The sequence below is a fragment of the Hakea prostrata genome, chromosome 10 (genome assembly GCF_041222555.1).
Source record: "Hakea prostrata isolate BN-2017 chromosome 10, UWA_Hpros_2, whole genome shotgun sequence".
Lineage (NCBI taxonomy): Eukaryota > Viridiplantae > Streptophyta > Magnoliopsida > Proteales > Proteaceae > Hakea > Hakea prostrata.
The window spans coordinates 31823181-31845497 of NC_142609.1; the positions used below are offsets into that span (position 1 = coordinate 31823181).

The 22317-nt window shown below is 37.2% G+C and overlaps 1 protein-coding gene and 2 non-coding genes across 3 annotated transcripts; all 3 read right to left on the bottom strand.

The window, feature by feature from the left end:
• Positions 1-14073: 14073 nt before the first annotated feature.
• Positions 14074-14180, bottom strand: LOC149002492 (small nucleolar RNA R71). Its single transcript, XR_016170540.1, has one exon. It is a non-coding gene; the product is annotated as a small nucleolar RNA R71 (small nucleolar RNA).
• A 248-nt stretch (positions 14181-14428) lies between these two features.
• TRNAA-AGC (transfer RNA alanine (anticodon AGC)) lies at positions 14429-14501 on the bottom strand. Its single transcript has one exon. It is a non-coding gene; the product is annotated as a tRNA-Ala (tRNA).
• A 1523-nt stretch (positions 14502-16024) lies between these two features.
• Positions 16025-21755, bottom strand: LOC149002494 (2-alkenal reductase (NADP(+)-dependent)-like). The gene is made up of 5 exons (XM_089136754.1): positions 21581-21755; positions 20877-21054; positions 17204-17370; positions 16953-17035; positions 16025-16603 (listed from the first exon to the last, which is right to left on the bottom strand). The coding sequence occupies exons 1-5, from the start codon at positions 21734-21736 to the stop codon at positions 16225-16227; spliced, it is 963 nt and encodes a 320-aa protein (XP_088992880.1). The 5' UTR covers positions 21737-21755; the 3' UTR covers positions 16025-16224.
• Positions 21756-22317: the final 562 nt, after the last annotated feature.

Sequence of the window (22317 nt, forward strand, 5' to 3'; positions counted from 1 at the left end):
TGTCTTTCTCTATTTCTTTTCTATCAACCGAAATGGTTCTAGTTTTTTCTTTGCCTGGTTGTTTAAGGAAATAATTGATGTTAACTTTTTGGAATCTTAATGCTGTAAATTTTATGTTGCTCTATTTTGTTCAATTTTCTCCCTCACCCGTTTTTCCTTTGTTTTTTGTTCCCAACTGTTATTGTATCCAATGTTGTTGCAGATAGTATGTGTTTTGTTATATTTATAGATTTTCATGTATATATTTGTGAGCACTCTGTTTTTTCATTAGCCATTTTGATCTATCTTTTTGGTTTATCTTGTGTTTTTATCTTCTTTTGTTTCCACATGGTATCTTTTTCCCTATTCTATAAGTGGTCTGCGGTCCGGTTTGTTTTCTTTTTCTTTTATTAGGTTGTCGTAGATGTTTTGGTTCTTATAATGCATTGTAACCGTAGAATGTTAATCTCTTTTCTTTTCAGTTCCCCAAATCTTGGCTATGTGTGTTGGAGGTCGCTCTACTAGAAGGTCTAAGGAATTGTCAGGGACTTGGCCCTCCGCTAACTCAACAATACTTACAAAAGTTTTGTAGGAAAATTGGGCCAAGCATAGTCTTTTTACTTGAAACTAAACATCAAAATGTTGGAATTTTTAAAGTATCAAGGAAACTTAGGTTTGATAACTATTTTTGTGTGGATGCAATTGGCAATTCAGGCGGAATTGGTATAATGTGGAATGGTAATATTTCTATCACATTTCTTTCTTCTTCTTCTAATATTGTTGATTTGCTAATTGGGGTTGTTTCTTCTGGTGTAGAGTTTCGCCTGACACTCATTTATGGACACCCCTTGGTGGAGTAGTGAGCAAGAATTTGGGAGGAATTTACACAATTGGGTCGATCTGTAAGTTCTCATTGGTTAGTTCTAGGTGATTTTAATGAGATTTTTCATAATGATGAGAAGTTAGAAGGTAGACCTAAACCTTTGGCCCAAATGGATAGATTTAGAAATGCTATTGAGTCATCTAATCTTCTTGAGGTTAAATGCACGGGTCCAAAGTTCTCCTGGTCCAATAAAAGACAAAGGACTGATTTGGTCAAAGAATGTCTAGACAGGGCTTTCATCAATATGGACTTTCTTGATTTATTTGGAGTACCCAAGGTCATAGACATGCTATGGTGGGATCGGATCATACTCCTTTAGAGATCTCCGTACACCCAGCAAATAAATGACCTATGAGATTTCATTATGAAACCAAATGGGAAGATCACTTGGACCTCACTTCTCAAATTTCCACTGGTTGGAACTCACCAAACTATGGCTCCCCCACATACAGACTGCACCAAAGGATCAAGAATTGCACAAATTCTTTAAGATTATGGAGTAAAACTACTTTCCATAATGCCTCAAAGGAACTTTCTAGATTATCCCAATTGTTGGAAGAGTGCTAGACCAAATCTGTTTCTGAAACATCTACTAAGGAAGAAATTGAGCTGAAAAGAGAAATTGAGAAACAACTTTTAGCAGAAGAGAAATTTTGGTGCCAAAGATCTAGAGTCCAATGGTTACAAGAAGGTGATAGAAACACCAAGTTCTTCCATGCTTCCATTGCACAAAGGAGGCAGGAAAATTCTATCACAAAACTTAAAGACCATCTGGGTAACTGATTGTTTGAAGACTCTCAAATCAATTCTGCAATATGGTCACACTTCAATTCCCTTTTCACCACTTCTCACCCTATCCCCCCAGGAGTTTCTCACTAGCACTCCTGCATGCATTACAGCTTCAGATAACTCCCTTCTTTGTTCACATTTTTCTCTTGATGAGATTAAAAGAACTTTGTTTCAAATAAAGGGTACCAAGGCTCCTGTATATGATGGGCTCCTTACTAGATTTCTTTCAAAGGCACTGGGATATCATTGGCAATGATCTCACCCTTGTTGTGCAACACTTTTTTAATGGGGGATTTATGCTGCGCAGTCTTAATAAAACCATTATTTCCCTGATTCCCAAAAGAACCCACCCTCAGGATGTCTCTCACTTTAGACCCATCAGTCTATGCACCACTCCGCATAAAGTCATAGCAAAATGTTTGGCTAATCGATTAAAACCCATCTTGAGGTCCATTATTAGTCAAACTCAAAGTGCATTTGTTCCAGGTCATGCCATTTCGGATAATATATATCTTGCTCATGAGTATTTACACTTTATGCGTAAATCCAAATCCAAATCTGGATATATGGCTCTTAAACTGGATCTTTACAAGGCTTATGATAAACTAGAGTGGTCATTCATTGAACATACTTTGAGACATCTAAGGTTTGATTCTAAATGGGTTCAATGGGTCATGCAGTGCATCACCACTGTTGAATTAAAATCAAAATCAATGGTGCCCTGTCCAAACCTATTGTTCCACAAAGAGGGATTAGACAAGGATGTCCATTAAGCCCTTACATTTTTATCCTCTGCCAAGAGACTTTTTCACAAAGGCTTAGTTCCAATCTAGGTATCCCTCGACTACCTGGTTTTAGGCTTTCCCGTCTTGCTCCATAAATTAACCATCTCTTTTTTGCTGATGATAGCATGATCTTTTCACCTGCATCTATTTCTAATGCATCACAGATAAATGTTTTGTTGCAAGATTATGAACAAGTTTCTGGCCTTCACATCAATCCTGAAAAGTCTGCTGTTTTGTTTAGCCCCAGAACCCCTCATGAACTCCGGATTGATATAGATTTCTGCTTTTGATATTAAAGAGGTCAATTCTCATGGAACCTATCTGGGTCTCCCTTCCTCTATTGGAAAATCTAAAGTGCATGCTTTCTCTTTTATTTTGAAACGTCTAGATTCTAAATTATCTGGGTGGAAGGGAAAATTGCTTTCTCATGTAGGGAAGGAAATATTAATCAAAGCAGTAGCTTTTGCTCTTCCTGTCTATGCTATGTCGTGTTTTCTCATACCCAATGAAATTTGCAAACAAATGAATCAAAGGATCCAACAATTTTGGTGGAAAAATGATCAGGGAAGGGGCATTCATTGGGTAAAATGGGAAAAACCCTGTGCAAGGGCAAAAGAGATGGAAGATTGGGGTTCAAGGATGTACATTGTTTTAACAAAGCCCTCCTTGCAAAACAAAGTTGGAGACTTTTAACCAATCCAAACTCATTATGGGCTCAGGTGATGCATGCAAAATACATTAAAGACATTCCATTTTTTGAATGTCGTGTCCCAAATAATTGCTCATGGGGTTGGAGAAGTATACTGTTTGGAAGGGATATTCTCAGACATGGCATTATTAGGCAAGTGGGAAATGGTGCTAATGTGCATATTTTTAAGGACCCATGGCTTCCCTCTTTGCCTTTCCATTGTATTAGTAGTGCCCCTTTGGGACATAGTCCAATTTGGGTGCAAGAGCTTATTGATTGAGACACTTGCCATTGGAACTTACCATTACTTCAGTCTCTGTTTTCTCCAGGTGAGGTTCAAGCTATCTTAACAATCCCTATTTTGTCTCCTGATACTCTAGACTCTTGGATATGGAACAAAACAAAGGATGGTAAGTTCACTGTGAAGTCTGCTTATTATCAATGTTTAGCTATGGCTGATGACCAAGGTAATGTTGCTTCCTCTTCCTCATCTTCAATGTATTGGAAAATTATTTGGCAGATTCCTACTCTCCCAAAGATTAAACAGTTTTTGTGGCGATCCTCATATGAGGCTATTGCAATTGGAAGCTCACTTTTCTTAAGGAATGTTTCCCTTACCCTACTTTTGTCTTACTTGTGGTCATACCTCGGAGAATGTATGTCATGCCTTGTTTTTTTGTCATCATGCACAAGAGTGTTGGAGACTATCTCCTCTCCGTATTAATACATCTGATTTTTTAGGGACAATTTTATTTGATTGGATGGATTTTATCAAAATAAAGTTCAATGGTTATGACAATTTAACCCTAGTGAATCAGATGTGGAGTGCCTTAGCTTGGTGTATATGGAATACTAGGAATGCAGCACTATTTAGAGGGATTGAGGCCTCTATTATGCATACAATGACTATGTTCTCTTTTCTATGTGCAGATATACAATCTCATATTATGAAATTCCAAAGGGCTCATGGGGAACCCTATCCAAGGCCTAGTCATAACATTTCTGAAGAACTTGCTCTTTTTCAAATTTTTGTGGATGGATCTTGGGACAATACTTCAAACAAAGGAGGTAGAGGGTGCATCATGTGGGATTACAATGGTGGCTTTGTAGCGGCTCAAAGAAGATGTGGACTTAGTGCTTCAGCAACCTTAGTTGAACTTGAAGCCATTAGAGATGGCATTATTCTCGGCTCCTCTTTAGGAGCGGTTGATTTGCATATTCATTCGGACTGTTTATCTGTTATTAGTGCCCTCCAAGGTCTCCAATCATCTTTAGATTGGATGTGTCTCAGTTTAGTTGTAGATATTTTAAAGCGTTGTTCTTTCTTTTCTAGGGTTTCTTTTAGTTACATTCCTAGAGTTGGCAATGGTTTTGCTGATTTCCTTGCTAAGGGTGCTTGCAGGTTATCTCTAGAAAGATCCTGGTGGGGTATACCACATTTGTTTATTGTAGACTCCTCTCGTTTGTATAGCTCCTCGGACCTAATCTCTTTCGTTTAATATAATAGTTGTCTTTTTGTTTTGGCCAAAAAAAAAGAACTCATCTAGGTTCATTTCTAGTTAAATAACACAACGACTAGGACACTTCGGTTCCAAGGAGAAACTTTAACTAAAAAGTATCATTTTAATTAAAAATAAAATTTTAAAAAACTTATGTTGGTTGGTTTAAAACATAAGATAAAGCAAAATTAAAAAGTTCCAGATCAAGGAAAACGTGAAAGTGTGAACCTGTTACCTATTTCAATTATTCTAATCAGTACTTTTATCCGAAAAAATATTATTCTAATTGAAAATAATATAATATTAGTTTATGTTAAATGAAAAATGGCGAAAGGGTTTTAAATGAAAAGTCAAAATATTATTCTAACCAAAACTTTCACCAATAAAAGCATTATTCTAACCAACGGGGGTTGGTCTAAGTGGTAAGCAACTTAGTTCGCTTAAGCAAGGTTCCGGTATCGAAACCTTGTGGATGCAAAAAATCCCCGCTTGGAGACTCACCCACCACAGCTAGGTGTGCGACCCGGGTCGAACACCGGATTAGTCAGGGCAAAGCCTTGGAACCGGGGTTGGCAACCAAAAAAAAAAAAAGCATTATTCTATTTTTTTAATAACAATCATAAGAAGAAAAGGAAATGGGAATCCCCTAACGATATACTGTCATTAGGATTACCTAGGTACAAACATTTGACCTTTGACCAAAAAAAGAAAAAAAACATTTGTCCTTGGTCTATTGGTCCTACTACAAAAAATTTATGAAATAGGATCAAACTTAATACAGTCATGTTCGTAAAAATAAATAGCAAATTCAAGAGGCCAAATTTGCTCCAACAACAACAATGTCAAGGATATCTTACAATTAGTCTAAGCTTCCTCTAGGGTGTCAACGGTGCGGTTTGGCGCAGTTTGGGACTGAAAAACACTAGCCCAAACACGGCCCATTAGCAAAATGACGGTTTCGAGACGGTTTCGATTTGGTGCGGTTTGAGTTCGGGCTAACTAACGGTTTGAGCTAACGGTTTAGATTCGGGTTGACTAACGGTTTATGGTGTATAAAAAAAATAACAAGAAAAAACAATTGAGCATCCTACAACAAAAGCGAAAATTATATGGAAAGCAAAGTTGATATTGGTCAATTTCCATTATAAAAAAACCCACACATTCTATAGAAATCAAGAACTTAGATATTAACTAGTAAAGTGACTATTTGATCTTTGAATTCTTGCTTAATTTTTTTAATTGTTTATACCAACTACCTAATGGTAATATAATTATTCAAATACTATTTAATGTAAAATTACAAAACGGGTTGTATAACGGGTTGCGGTTCGGTTTTAACAGTTCGGAGCTATAAATTGACACCCCTAGCTTCCTCAAAAACAAGATTCTTATCAACCCCTACTTTCCATCCGACCATTGGACAATCAAAAACAGCTTTCATGCAAGTGCTAAATGTTTTGGTGTCCGTGGCGTAGTACACACCCTCCTTTCGCAGCTGCCATTATACACTTCTATTCCCCCAATCTTTCACTTTTTTGTCTTGCAACAATCATAATGTCACTTTTAATTGAATCCTTAGAAAACCAGAATTTGTTTCCTATATTTCATCTTAACAACAATCTTCTTGGTAGGATCCTCCTTGTGGAGGAGAGCCAAATTGTGAGTTTGGGCATCCCTTAAACCCAACCCTACCCAAGAACATCAATTTAAAAAGCTGTTTTTTCGTGATTATGGAAGCTTTCTTAGATTGGGGTGTGCTTCCATTCCAAAAATTAAACCCTATTTTGCACTCGACCTCTATAGCCAACCATGTTTTATTATATTCGTGGAGGCTACTGTGGACAATTAGGAATCAAAAAACACGTGTTGGAAGGTGAAGAACAAGTGTTTCATAAGGAAGCTTCAATCAATGATCATTTTAGCAAGTCAATCGGAGGTAAGATGATCTCACACTCTCCCTACCTATTTCTTCCCTTTGAATTGTGTGAATCCTTACTCCAAACTTTTGTGGGTGGTTGATTGTGATGGTTACGGTATTTTCATCAATGATCTTGATTGGATCATATCTGAAAAACGGATCCTTGCATCCGAATAAAGGATTGATCCGATTGAAGGAGATGATGTGGTTACTAAATCATTAAATTTCTAGGGTTTTGGTTTGTGCTTGTGTTGTAGGCACTTTATAGACAAAATTTGGATTTAGATCATCCTAAAATCGGAAAAAAAATTGAAATATCAAAAATTAAAATTTCGGACTTAAGTTATTGTCTGTATTAGGGGTGGTCGCTCAAGGCGTTTGATTGGCCCAACCAACCGCCATAAGCGACCGAGCTGGGTCATAGTAGCCTAGTCAGGTTGGTTGTTGCTCTATTTGACTTTTGTTCTTAATATGACTTTGTAACCCTATGTTAGGTGATTTTTTAAGCTCTTTGGAATTGTTGTGGGTGAGTTCTAACTACACTTTAGTAATCTTTAACACTTTTATAGGTAAGGATACGTTCTTGCATATATGTATTGACATGATCTATGATGAATTCTTGTGAACACTTAATGCATTTGTATTAACTTGCTTTAATAGTATGTTCATTGATTAGATATATGTCAATTGCTATTTGATGTTGAATGCTTAGTTATTTGATGGTGGTTGATGATATGATGTAACTATGATTGAGGGTATCCTTATTAGGTATCTATTGCTTAAGATATCAAGGGTTGTGGTATGGGACATTACTTACTGATGCTCCTAGCATTATCATAATTGCTGGATGACATACCTAGGAAGTCTAGATTGCATGGCTAGGTACTCATACATGCTACTACCCTTTCGATAGGGGTATTGAAGTTGAATGACTCGTGATGACGGTGATGTGACTCTATCTCATCCTACAGCGGTAGCCAATCCGTGCAGAGGTTTAATGGTCCATTGTTAATCATGCATTGGCCGGGTTGCATATGTTAGGGTTGGGGCTCATGGGTGTCCAAGGAGCGGCAGGAAGTCGTGAGAGGAAATGAGAGCATCTACCTAAACAATATGTGGATAACCATAAGGTTAGGGAATGGAGTCCAACAGAGTTAGTTAATGCGTGAGGATTTTCATTCCTAGGTAGATAAGGATACTGAACTGAGTTGGTTGGTGCTATAGGGGAAGTTTCTGGACTACATGTAGTATATTATTGTATGACCTTGCATTGGATTAAAATCCCGACATGTGCAATACTCATGCCAATGGTTGTGGTGAGAGAGTGTAGACCTAAACACTAGACATGGTTGATTGACAATGAGTGAATCCCTTGCCCAAGATCCCATTAGAGGTAATCAGTCAATGAGGGATCAGAGTTATTAGACCTACTCAGAAGAGGGCTGGTATTATATTTTAAAGCATGTCTACCGTATTAGAGATTTGAATAGTTAGATTTTAATTGCATCCATACACTTGCATATCATCCTTTGTATACATTGTTATTCATGGTACGATATTGATATATATGTGAAATGTATTTCTAAATGGGTCCATCAGAACTCATTTCCTTTTGTGATTATTTGTTAAACTAAACAAATGAGAATCTTGAATCGGGAGAATTTTTCTATGACTAGGAGAACCCTAGTGAAGAAGCTATGGAGGCACTAATGAAAAGTGAGATGTATATCACGAAGCCACTTGCGGATGCCTGGAGTGCACTTATAGCACCCATTGATGGCAGGAGGAGGCAGATAGTGCGTCATTTGGAGAAGTCAGTGGAGGAGGGCTGGATGACTCCCTTCATTGCAGAGTCACAGGAAAAGACCATCGCTTATGAGAGAACGCAAAGAAAAAATCATACTTAAATTAATTTTTGCTTCCGCTGAACTCCATAAATTTTGGGACATAATTACTTTATTCATTTTTCTTTGATTCATTCCTTTTGAGTATTAGACTCATATAAATTATTTTATTTAGTTATTTGGATTATTCTTGCTCTTTATTATTATTGTGTGCATTTATTATCATTGATAGGTAAACCGTGGATCTTGTGACTGTGGATCACACCCACTGGTTTTCGGGCAGGACCGATACCGGCGGATGGGGTCTGACACTTAAACTTGTTAGCAACAATCCTAGTAATGACTTTATAGTTCACATTGCACAAGCTGACAGAGGAGGCATCTAGATCTTTAGGGGTCAAGCTAATTAAGGTGTGATCAACATTAAACAGAAAAACAAAATTCAGGATAAAGTTTACCACATCTTGACTAATAATATCCCAAAATCTTTGATAAAAATAGTCTGATACCCACATACTAGGGGCTTTATAAGGTCTTCGGGAGAAAACAACATCTTTGATTTCTGATGAGCACATTTATGTGTGAAATCTTAGGGCATAAAGCATGCATTTTATACACTTAGAGTGGAGTTTTCTTGGGTTTTATGTTGTTTTTGCATATTTTAGGACTTTTCAAGATTTAAGAAAATATTTGGAGTTTTGGGCTTGAATCATGCAATTTTACACGTCAAAAAGTCCATTCAAATTCTCAAATGCTAAAATGGGCTTGATCTGGAGCATGATGGGCTAGAGATGTGTGATTATGGGCCAACTCCGAAATATTGAAGAGATAAAGAAGATAAATTTGATCTACGGCTAAGATTATAAATTAACAATGAAATCTACAGAGATATTATTGAGAGAGTCCACATGGAGAAAAGAGTCCTTGCATACTTCAATATCTTATTTTCTATTTGAGATTTGATTAAAGAAAGAAAAAGAGGAAAAAGAATTATATTCAGATAAGGATGAAGCAAAAATCCCGTTTTTGAATGTCTTTGTCCAGTTTCGATCAAGCCCTTCATCGAACGGTCATCCAATGTCCGATCGTGCTGATTTTTGGAGGAGAGCTTCACAATTACTTAAACCTCAAATCCAATGGTGGAATTATGCAAATGATCTCTCTAAGTTGGTGCGATTGGTTCGTCAAAACCCTAATTGGCTGAGTCAAATAGGAACCCTGAGTTTTATTCAAATTCAGCCGTGCCTCATATCTCATGTAAACTCTATAAAAGGAGAGCATACTCCATCAAAGGAGAACGTGTTCTAGAGCTTAGTAGAAGCATTCTTTCTTCTCTCTTCAGTTTATTTAAGCTTTCTCTAGTTTTCTTTGCTTGCATTTGTGAGATTTAAATTTTTAGATTGAATGTTTAGGTTTAATTTTTTTTATGTAATGCAATTCAAGTTCAAGTTCAAGTTCAAGTTTCAAATTTTTAGATTCGTTTTTCTCTGGGTCTAGCAATTACAGATTTAGATCATTCTAGATCTAGATCTGGTTGTTAGGGTTGGTTGAGATTCGAATCGTTGTTCAATTCACAAGTAAGTAACCTTCTTTATTAATCTTCTCTCCTCCCTCTATTCCCACTTCTATCTACCCCTCCATATTCTTAATTTAGGATTTACTTTCAGCATTTACTTATTGTTCTCCCATCCCCTGGATCCTTGATCAAAGATGCCTACAGTCGTGCCTCTCTTTGGTTAAGGCTTCCTTTTTACTTTCTGCAATTTACTTTATGTTATTTACTTTTTGCAATTTACTTTCAACATTTATTTATTGTTCTCCCTTCCCCTGGATCCTTAATCAGAGATGCCTACAGTCGTGCCTCTCTTTGGTTAAGGCTCCTTTTCATTTTATTGCTTTGTTTATTGTTTTGTTATTTACTTTATGCACTGTTTTTTTTCTCTTTAGTATCCATTCCTCCGATTGGTGAACTATAAGCTACGATAAAGGGTCCACGGTCAAAGTCATTATTATTATACTCCCCTTCCCTCAATCTAGAGCTGACACTCGGATCACTTCCCTTTTCAATTTTATTTTTATTGTTCGCATTTTTTTTCCTATCTTTTATTTATGCATTGATTGTGTTTAATTTATTTTTCATTTCAATTCGATTGCATTAGATGTATAGATTAGGATCGTTTAGTTTATTTAATTAGTTAACAAAAATTGAATCATTCCACTATCGCATTACTATTAAGAAATTGAATTATAAGTAGCATATCTCCTTGAAATCGACCCGTTAGCTACATGATACCGTGCGCTTACGGTTACTTTTAATTTCACAAACAATTTCCTTAAAGGAATGGGATGAAAGATTCTAGTTCTATCTTCCTCTAAATGCAAGGCTTGAACACACATTCAACCAAGCTAGGTTAGACAAAGAGAAAAGAGACTTCAAAAAACCCGCAAACTCTAGAGCAATATCTCTAGGATTAGTGAGTCTTTTTCCATTAACATTGATGATAAGTTTGATTTTATTTTTATGGTGATGAATTTTTGAAATGGAGTGGTAATATTTGGTATTAGGATCCCCATTGTTAATGAAGTCACATCTAGCTTTTGGAACTAGAACTTGCTCCACTTCAAGAATCCATTCTAACTAGGAAGCCAAAGAGGAGGAGAAGGCAACATGAAAGTCTTCCTCGACAAAGCATTCGTTCATCAAAAAGGATTTCAGGTTCTCAGTTTTACCGAAAATAGTTGAATTCCACTTTCTTAAAGTAACAGATAAGCTGGATAAGTTAGAAGGAAGGGAATGGTTGTTCAACTGGAGCCCAAGGAGGAGAGATAGGAGGCACAGTCAAGGTGAGATGCCTAAGCATCATGGTAATGAAAAAGTTTTGTGGATATTGAGATAGGAGTTTGGGATGGACAGTGGCAATGGGTTATGATCTGAACCTATCAAGGGAAGTTTTCTAGATGTAGAATTGGGAAAAGTTTTTAACCAATTGTCAGAAGCAAGAATGCAATCCAGCTTTTTCCTAATTAAAAACCTCCAATTTTGCTTATTAGACCAAGTAAAGATTGATTCAAGATAAGATATTTCAAGAAGGGGCCCTATCAAAACTCAAATTTTTAAAAGTGGAAGCAGATTTTGAAAGGAAAAATTGAAGCACCTTCTCTTCTTTCCGAAGGCCAGATAACTTCATTGAAATTGCCCAAAAGTAGAAAAGGCTCATTTAACTCCACAACAGAAGTTAAGGGCTTGTTTGGTTATATGAAATCTCTGGATTCACAAATGGGAGATTTATACCCGTTCAATGTGTGAATTCTTGATTTCATGAAATCTAAGGATTCACCTTTTTACAATAAAAAAGTGAATATGTAGATTTATGGGTATAAAGTGAAATCTAGAGATTTTATCCCTAATATGAAAGCGCTAAGCATTTGAATAATGACTCCATAGATGTTTTTTCAGGATGTATCTACATATTTCATTCCAAATATTTAAGCTAACAAAATAGTTAATTTTAGGGTAAATATCACTAACCTCCCCTCTTAGCTGAACAAATAGCACTTAGACCCCCTCTTAGTTGGATAATGTCACTTACCTCCCCTTTTACCTAGCAAATATATCAAACACCTCCTTTCTGTTAACTTTCTCGGTTAAATTTAACTTTTACTGTTAAATATTTTCTAAAACCCCAAACTAACTTTGGCTGAAAACATTTTTTAGTTTAAACCCTTAATCACTGATAAGCATGCATTTACCATTATTTATTTGATTTAATTCCCCATACTTATTTAATTAAAGAGAGCTAATGGAGTATTTTTATGTATTTTTCAGGAATAAGGTGATTTTGGTTATTATAGATAATATGGAGTAAAGTTGGCAAATATTTTAGATATTGGTGGATTTTAAATCATAGCATTCAATCTTGTTGCCCAAGAAATCATGAAAAGTGAGATCTTAGCCAAATTGGAAACATGTGGAGGTCTAAGGAACAAAATTGGTAATAAATCTGAAAATCGGGTAAACAGACCTACCTTCAGTATTTTGGGCATATCTCTCTCGTATGAGCTTTGATTTCGGTGATTCAAGATGCTATGGAACGATGTTGAAAATATCTACAACTTTTCAGTTTTGAGTGTTTTCAAAATCCGAAATACTAAAGGTCAAATCGACGAGTAAAGAGAGGGGATTCATTATGTGTAGGAGACATAAAAGAGAAGCCAACCACAGAGAAGAAAAGAAGACGGCAAATGCGGCTCTCATCTCTCTCATTGCTGAAGAAGAAGACCACATCGCTCTCTCTCTCTCTCTCTCTCCCTATGTTTCATCTTTATTTTTCTTATGAACTTTGTGATAATGAGTAGCTAGTTCCTTTTCTTTGGGATGTAGATGAACCATGTTTATTTCATTAATTTGACTATTTTATATCTTCTAGTTGATTGTGTTTGAATTTGGCCAAAGATGTTCTATAGCTCAGCAAACTAAGCGTGCCAAGCTTCCGCGAAGGACGAGAGTCTTGCGAAGATAGGGCATATCTAGGAAGACCATCCTTAATTTTCTTTGAAGTGTAGAGTTATATCGGTTAGGGAAAAGCATTGGGGATTCGAAATCCCAAAGATCTTCACATATTCATAGTTTAAGTTTTTGCATTAATTAATAGATTTAGTTTAAATTTAGTTTTATTGAATTCAATCTTAGTGACTTAGCCTTTTAGTTCCCCATAGTTCGACCCCGTACTTTCTGCTTGCTAGATTAGTATAAGATTTTATTTTTGATTGGTTAGCAACACGATCAAATTTTGGCACCGTTGCCGGGGAACCAAAGCACGGTTGCTAGGATTGATTTTTGTCAATTAGGCATAATTTTTAAAGTAATTTTAGTGTTTTTATTTTTTATTTTTTCTTTGCTTATTTAACTAATCTCTTTTTCTTTTGTTTTGTAGATAACTGCAAGAGTAGGGATTCGATAATTAGTTTAGGTTGTTATTTTTTCTTTCTTAGATATAATTGTATTTAGGACTTTTCAATTGTAATCTTTGCATTAGGTTGGGTTGTTTAGGTTACTTTTTAAAAATCCCCATTCCTCAGATCCCACATGTGTAACTTTTGTTCGAAAGATCACGTGGATTGCGCTTCAGATATGTCCTAAACTCTCCATTTTGCTATAGTTATTTTCTTTTAAATTTACTTATTTAGCTTATTCTTTTTTATTCTTCTGTGTATATGCATGGTCGTCGATCCCTAAATCCTGAGTTGACTCCACTTGACTTAGAGTTAGAAGAGACCTTGGCCAACCTTAGAAGGCAAAGAACCATGGCAAACTATGAGCCTCCAATGAGGCCCTTGAGTGAGCACTTCATTCCTACGATATATACTCCGGTTTCTTATATTAAGTTGCCTGACATAGAGGTGGCTCAATATGAGATCAAACCTAGTGTGATTCAAATGCTACCATCTTTTTATGGACTTGCCAATGAAGAGCCTTATAAGCACTTAGATGAGCTTTTAGAGGTGTCATCCACGGCTAAAATTCAAAACCTCTCAGTTGATGCTTTAAGGTTACTTCTTTTCCCATTCTCCCTTAAAGATAAAGCTAATTAAGCATTGACTTCATTTTTTGGACAATGTTAAAATTTTCACTTGGGTAGAAATGCAACGGAGTTCCTTAAAAAGTTCTTCTCCATTAGTAGTACCAATAGCATTGGGAGAGCAATAACAAGTTTCTCCCAACAAGAAGGAGAACAATTTCATGAGGCATGGGAAAGACTAAAAGAATTACTTCGAAAGTGTCCCCATCATGCTATTCCTAAATGGCAATTGGTTAAATGCTTTTACAATGATGGCCTTAGAGACCGACATAGGCAAATGGTTGATTCTTCTTGTGGTGGGACTTTCATGCCATGGCAATGGTATGCTTTTATGAGGCCAAAGCCTAGGCATGGGATACTTCTTGTGGTGAGACCCTTAGTGAAAATTCCCAATACATATAATTGTAAAACGGCTTAAGTCTTTATATGTTTCCTTTTCTTATTAAAAGAGAGTTATTCTCATCTGGAGATGCGGGGTATCGATCCCCGTACCTCTCGCATGCTAAGCGAGCGCTCTACCATCTGAGCTACATCCCCAAGATGAGTTAACATTTATTCAAAATCAATACAAAGATAATGATACCGTTTGAATATAATAAGGTCGTGGTCATAGCCTAGAGGTGTTAACGGGGCGGTTTCGGGCTGAAAAATACCTAGCCCAAACACGGCCCATTAGCAAAATAACGGTTTCGGGCCGATTTTGGTTTGGTGCGGTTTGAGTTCAGGCTAACTAACGGTTTGGCCTAACGATTTAGATTCGGGTTGACTAACAGTTTATGGTGTGTAAGAAAAAAAAAACAAGAAGAAACAATTGAGCATCCTATACAACAAAAGGAAAAATTATATAGAAAGCAAAGTTGCTATTGGTCAATTTCCATTAAAAAAAAACCCACCCATTCTATAAAAATCAAGAACCTAGATATTAAGTATTAAAATGACTATTTGATCTTTGAATTCATGCTTATTTTTTTTAATTATCTATACCAATTACCTAATGGTAATATAATGATTCAAATACTATTTAATGTAAAATTACAAAACGGGTTATAACAGGTTGTAGTTCGGTTTCGGGTTGGTGAGGGCTCTATAACACTCAGCCCAATTACGGCCCATTAGGTTCGGTTTGGACCATTGCGGGCTATAAATTGACACCCCTATCATAACCCGATCTAAATCCAATCCAATCATAACATTAATAGTAAGTACTTACCAAAAAAAAAAAACATTAGTAGTACATAAGGTGGAGAAGGAAAATTACAGAAGTAGCACTACTGATTGAAACTTGATAGGTCTAGTAAGAAGGATAGCAAGTGTTGATGGTGATTATCTTGATTATAATTTGTTGACACATCAAGCACTTTATCTGCCATTTCCCATCGTGCTTGAACTAGATTTTCCCGTAAACCCTAATTTGGGGACATGTCTAAACCATAATCATGCACGATATTTAGAAACTGTGAAACCAAACCAAGGGTAAAGCTGCTGTTGCAAATATTCTACAACCCTGATTAAGACCAAGCTGCAACAGGTCCAACAGGTCGGGCAGGGCCCAACTTTTGCAATCCCAAGTCTAGTCCTATTTATTCTAATGTAAGCCCATTATTGTCCTGATCCTAATTTATGGCCAAAGATTATTGTCCTTAACCCTAAGCCCTACAGGGCCAAGCACATTCTTGCCCTGATTGGCTCTATCCCTGATCGTATCCCTAGCCCTAACCTTGATTGACCCTATACTTGGTCCTAGCCTGATTGGCTCCATCCTTGTCCTGCTTCCTAATTCATTGAGATCAAGCATCATGAACAAAATTATATGACGAGAATTAGGACCCAAATCAAAGCCAAAGTCGGGGCCAAAAATCAGCGACCAGTCATGATAGACCCGATGGACCAAAGAGTGTAACCCCAGAAAATTTGGCCCTAACCCGCCTTCAGGACCAAAGTCCTGAGCAAAACCCTATTCGGGCTCAGGGCCATACTTGCACCCCTTCACCAATACTATAATAACAGAATGATTTAAGTGCCACTCTCAAGAGACAAAAAAAACAAATTAAACTTTTCCTTTCTTTTTGATACGTTTATTGCCAATGAAACACGGAGTAAGAGACCCCTGAAAAGCTTCATAATGCGAAATGAAACCATATAAACCCCAGACATCCATCCTTTTTTATTTTTTATTTTTTCTTTTCCCCCTCTTTTGTTGGTAGAACCCAAGATATCCACATGCCACAATAGAGACTGGAGGCATTACAAAATGCAGCAGTCATTCACGAGCAACCACCACAACTTGTTTCCCAACGTTATGGCCACTGAAGAGTCCAATCAGAGCTCCAGGTGCTTTATCAAGGCCTTCAACAGTATCTTCTACATATGTTATCTTCCCTTGTTTGATAGCTGGTATAATGAACTCAAGAAACTTGGGTAATAGATGATAGTAGCTGTAAACCAAGAATCCTTCCATGCGAATTTGCTTAGTAATAACGCAGAACAAATTGTACACACCCTCCTCCTTTTCGAGGTTGTACTGGGAGATAACCCCACAGCCTGCAATGCGTCCCTTGACTTTCATGTTTAGGAGGACTGCATCAAGCATCTTTCCACCAACATTTTCAAAGTATATGTCTATGCCTTCAGGAAAGTACCTGGGTAGAAGATGCAGAAGTTCAATTATAAAACAAGGTAGAGAAGCAAGGATATGATTCATGGGTCATGCAATGTTGTTGTAAACAAGTTACACAAGAAGTTTTAATAACGTGGTCCAGGCAAACAAGCAAATAAAGTATGAAGCTTCTCCTTTGATATGATATTGAGGTTTTTCTGATGATCAATGCAATGGATCGATAGAGACCAAGATCTCAGTTTTGACAATATTAGGAGAAGGCCATTTGTTTTGTGCAGGGCTTTGTGTTCTATAGCTGAAGCAGATGTACATAATCTTTTATACAACTAATCTTTACCCCCAAAAAAATGATTGAAGATACTGATACTGACCTCCTTAAAGCAGCATCCAAGTCATTCTCTTCTTTATAATTGAAAGCCTCATCATATCCAAACTTGTTCTTCAACAGATCAACCTTAATTTTCAACCCCAAGAGAACATACAACCCATTAGCCCCTGACAATGATCAATTCTTTCTATTTTTTTCCATTAAATAAACTAGTGACTGTCCTCAGCATATATAGTAACTGAAATTCCTGGGTTAACATGTTCCTGGAAAAAAGTGAACTCGATAAGCACTCACCTTTTCTTTGCTTCCAGCACTTCCCACCACATAACAACCCATTAACTTAGCAAACTGTCCAACAAGCTGGCCAACTGCACCGGATGCAGCTGATACATACACAGTTTCTCCTTTCTTAGGAGAGCAAACCTCATGAAACCCAGCATAGGCAGTCATTCCAGGCATCCCTAAGAAGCAACAATTTTATAGTTAAGATGAATTCTGCTTAATACGTAAGGCATAAAGATGTGGGTGTGCATGCCACCAGTGAAACGATAGACTCCCAGCTTCATACTTACATCACCAAGCACATAACTCCTACAGGGGCAGCACCCACCACGCCACACACACCAAAGGAACAGACAACACGAAGCAAACAAGGGAGGCACCAACCAGAAACGAGAGTCCCAGATTCAAGTTCGCCAAGCTTAACTCCACAGAGGCAGCACGAAAAAAAAAAAAAAAAAAAGGCAGCACGAAGCGCATTTAAATAATATGAACACATCCGATATTGCTGGGAGGATATGCTCCATCATAAGGAGACACCGCAGATAGCACACCAAAATCCATGGTCTGGAGCACAAGTTATAGAAAAAGCTAAACTTGTTTTTTTGGGGGTGGAAGTGGAGTTGTTAAGGGTACAAGGGTGTCAAATAGGGGTGCAAGTTTGGCCCTGGCGGCCCTGACCCGCCCTAAGCCCTCCCTGAGCCCGAATAGGACTTGGGCTAAAGATTTTGGCCCTAAGGGCGGGTTAGGGCCAAAATATTCTGGCCCTGAACTAGGGCCAAGGGTGGGCCTGGGATTACTCTCTGGCCCGCCCAGCCCATCCCGGCCCGTCCCTGATTTTTGGCCCTGACCCAAGCCCTGATTTTGGCCCTGATCTTGGCCCTAACCCAAGCCCTGATTTTGGCCATGATCTTGGCCTTGATTTTGGCCCTGATCTTGGCCCTGACCCAGGCCCTGATTTTGGCCCTAACCCAGGCCCTGATCCTAGCCCTGATTTTGGTCCTGATCCTGGCCCTGATTTGGCCCTGATCTTGGCCCTGATATTAGCCCTGATCCTAACCCTGATCCTGGCCCTGATTTGAGTCTAAAGACTCTAGACCCTCCACCCACATGGAGAGGAATTAATTGTAATACATATGGGTGGATACTTGACACGTGTCAAATTTTAGAAACATGATCATGTTTTGTAGAAAATTAATAAAAATAAATTATAACCTCATTACCAATGTAATAAGCATCTATTTGATTTTGTCCCTGATCCTAACCCTAATTTTGGCTTTAATCTTAATATTATTTGACGATAATCATGTACTACAATACTAGATTTTTACCCTAATCTTCATACTAACATTGATATGAGTCTTGATTTTGACATTTAGTCACTTTGATCATATTAGACTATAAATTCACTTTTTATATTATTTTTAAGGTAATTTTTATTTTTCCAACAAAGTCATTTTTAGTTCAATAAAATATTGATTTTGATTTTTGACTAAGGCGAGATAATATATTATAAATAATAAAAACTATTACATAAAGAATTAATATCTAACAAATCTATACCCCAACTTCTCATCATGAGTATCTAACAAATCTACTGTGATATTTCAAAAAAATTATTAAAAACATATAACTATGTTTGTAATTAAAACATCATTTTCTTTAACTATGAAAAAAATACTTTTTTTTTGTCGAATACTAAATTATCGTCAATTTACTTGTTAACAAGGTTTTGAATATGAATTTTTTTGTATTGAATAAAGATATCAATTTATTGAATAGTTGTGAATAAAAACATACCTACCTACGGCTTAAGTTATTGACTTTGAAGATAAAATTTTCATTTCATCAGATTCCTTTTGAATTCTGAATCTCTGATGTTTTTAAGTTTACAAAAAGAGTTTATGTGACATTCTCTATAATTGACTTAACTTTCAATTATGCCTAAATTTAATTACAATTCTTCTCTCTACTTATTCTATTTTATGAATAATTTTAACTCTTTACTGCTGGAGAAAAACCAAAGGAAAAAACAGAATAAAAGAGAGAGAGAGAGAGAGAAACTTGGGGGAAAGACAAATTAGAAATTTGGAATGAAGTTTGAACATTGTTTTAGAATTAAAAATTAATTGAGAATTGAGATAAATCTTTTTCTTTTTCCTTTCGAGCTTACATATAATAACCATAATTTCCATCGAATAACAAATTAAAAAACCTTAGAAATTTGGATTTCTCTATTTCTCTAAAATCTAAATGGGTATAAATAGTTAAATACATATTGAATATAAGTTTTGGATTATTTGTTGACATCTTTACTATTTTATTTTCCAGAACTGAGTTTGGAATTTAAGAATTTAATTACTTTAATATGTATTTTAATTACTACCTGTCTTACATTTGATATTTACGACCAAAGGTATGGCCAATTAAAGCTAGGGACAAGGCCAATTAGGGCCTGGGCCAGGGTCAGGGCCAATCAGGGCCAGGGACAGGGCCAATCAGGGCCAATCAGGGGCAGGGACAGGGCCAATTAGGGCCAAGGACAGGGCCAATCAAGGCCAACCCATCTCGACCCGGCCCAATTAGGGCCAATTAGGGCGGGAATGGGCTTGGCTTGGCCTTGTAGGGCTTAGGGCCAGGGACAATAATCATTGACCCTGAACTAGGACCAAGGCGGGAATGGGCTCAAATTATACCATATAGGGCTGGGCTTGGGATTGCGAAGGTCCGGCCCAGTTGCAGCCCTAGTGTCAAAGCGTTTGGCCTGACTGATTCCCCTAGGCTTGTACGAGAGAAGGTCGCACTAGGTCATCTTATCACTCGTTTTGTTCCTTCTTGGCACTAGCTTGCGGACATCTTTACCAAGGCTCTTCCATGGCATGTGTTTGTTGGTTATTGTAACAAACTTGGCCTTGCTACATGACCGCGGTTGAGGGGCGCTGTTAAGGAGAATGTGGTCTAGCCACATGTATTGTGTCTGTTGCTATATATACCTATAGTGTGTATTAGTATAATTAATGAGAAACATACCTTTCCTGATTTCTCATAGCGAGCACCACAAGATTTACATCAACAGATTATCATATATTTTTCAACAAGTTCAATCCATACCAAAATCTCATCTCCTTCGTTTTTTCATCGGTCATGAATTTTTCGACATCAAGCTCATCAAATGAACAATTAATATAAAACCTTGTATGTGCTACACAATTGATCTAAATCTAAAAACCCAGAAAATATTGTAACCATCACTGGGACCTTCAGGACAGGCCAAGACAAATAAAGCATAAATGCTGAACATCTCAAAACAGAAAGAAAATATACTCCTTGCCTACCTTACAAATGGCACAGTAGCAGTTTGGCTTGAAAGATTGAACCTAAGGCAAACAGGTAACCATGGCTTTTGTTACATATACCTTTGAGAAAGCACCTTCTAATTATTTCCTCGATGTCTGAAGAATCTATTGAATTGTGTTATCAACATGTGAAGCCCCACCGACCCAGAAAAAAAGAGCTATAGAAATGCATGGGAACCCTGCTCCAGGGCACCCATAAAGTTCGGAGCAAAGAGAGCAGTATTTTTAACGTTTGATAAAAATATGATGGAAAGAAACAATCAACAATGATCTGAATAGTTATCTTGGTTAACATCCACAAGCAAGCATGTATTGAAGCTAAAAAGACTTACCAAGTATTCCTGTATAGTAGGAAAGTGGCACATCAGTGTGTTCAATTTTAAAAAGAGGGTCCAGCTTTGTAATCAAGCTATACTCTTCCCATCCAGTCGTCCCCCACACCAAGTCACCTTCCTTGAACTCTGGAATACTAGAATCCACCACTTTGGCCACACCATACCCATTTATAGGCTGCACGTTTACAAAACAAAATGCAAGCTCAAACATAGAGTTTGCCAGTAATCAAAAAATGATCAAGTTTCAAGTTCAACAACTAAGTCTTAGATTTTACATTGTTAGGATCTTCAACAATGATCATAAAAATATCATGTTGCTTGCCATTTAAAGTTTCTATTAAACCAATGTTGCCTCACAGCCTGTCAAGAACAAATTCAGAACTGCATAGCGCCGAGTTCACAGTTTAAAGAATCAAGGTTTAACTGGAATCCAGCTAATTCGGTCGACTCGTACTGGATTTTTAGGTTTCAAGTCAATTCCAGCCGATTCCGTCAAGATCCATAAAACCCAACTCCATTGCTGATTCTTTATACAAGAATCATGGCTTGGAGTTGACTCCACTCAGCAACGTGGCGTACAATATGAAATTACAGTTATCAAGTAAAGAAATTTTGCTCTAATTCAGAGGAATGTATTTAACATGTACCATTCAGAGACTCGAAACATTACAAAAAGCAGAAAACACAATTCAGAATCTTACAGAGCCAGGCGTGAGAGGAGGAACATAGGTGGGTCTATCTGGCTTCGACATACGTCCTCTCAAGTAAGGATCGCAAGATAAGTAGAGATTCTTCACTACAATCGCTTCTGTTCCTTCTGGAACCTTCAACTTCATGGTTCCAGTGCTCTGAACCATATCTGTTTCTTTCGGGAACCCAACATGTTACGGATATACCGTCAGTGTGTGGTTAGGTATACGGTTAGTATATGGTTAGTCATATATCTTTTGTAATCTACTATAAATAACCCTTGTACTTTACATTTAGACTATTGAAATACATTTCTACAGTTTCTCTACATGGTATCAGTTGGTATTGGGCATTTGCCCTAATTTCGAATGGCTTCCGCTCAGAATCCTGCGATGCTTTCTTCTTCAATTGTTTCCATTAATGTTGCAGCAGCTTTACCAATTAAGCTTTCTTCTTCTAATTTCCGCCGGAAGGCGCAATTCATACCGTGCACGAGGATATGCCTGTTCGGTTACTTAGATGGAACCTATCAAGACCATCTTCAATTTCTTCTTCTTCGTCTCGAAGATGATTCTTCGGTGTCACGCGGTTATGTGGGATCGCCAAGACCAGCTTATCTTAAGCGGCTTGTGGCTTCGTTTCGGAGAGACTTCTTCCTCATATTGTTGCAGCAACAACGTCTAATGAGGCATGGACGAAATTACATCGTGTTTTGCATCCGGTTCAAGAACTCGAATCTTGGAGCTCA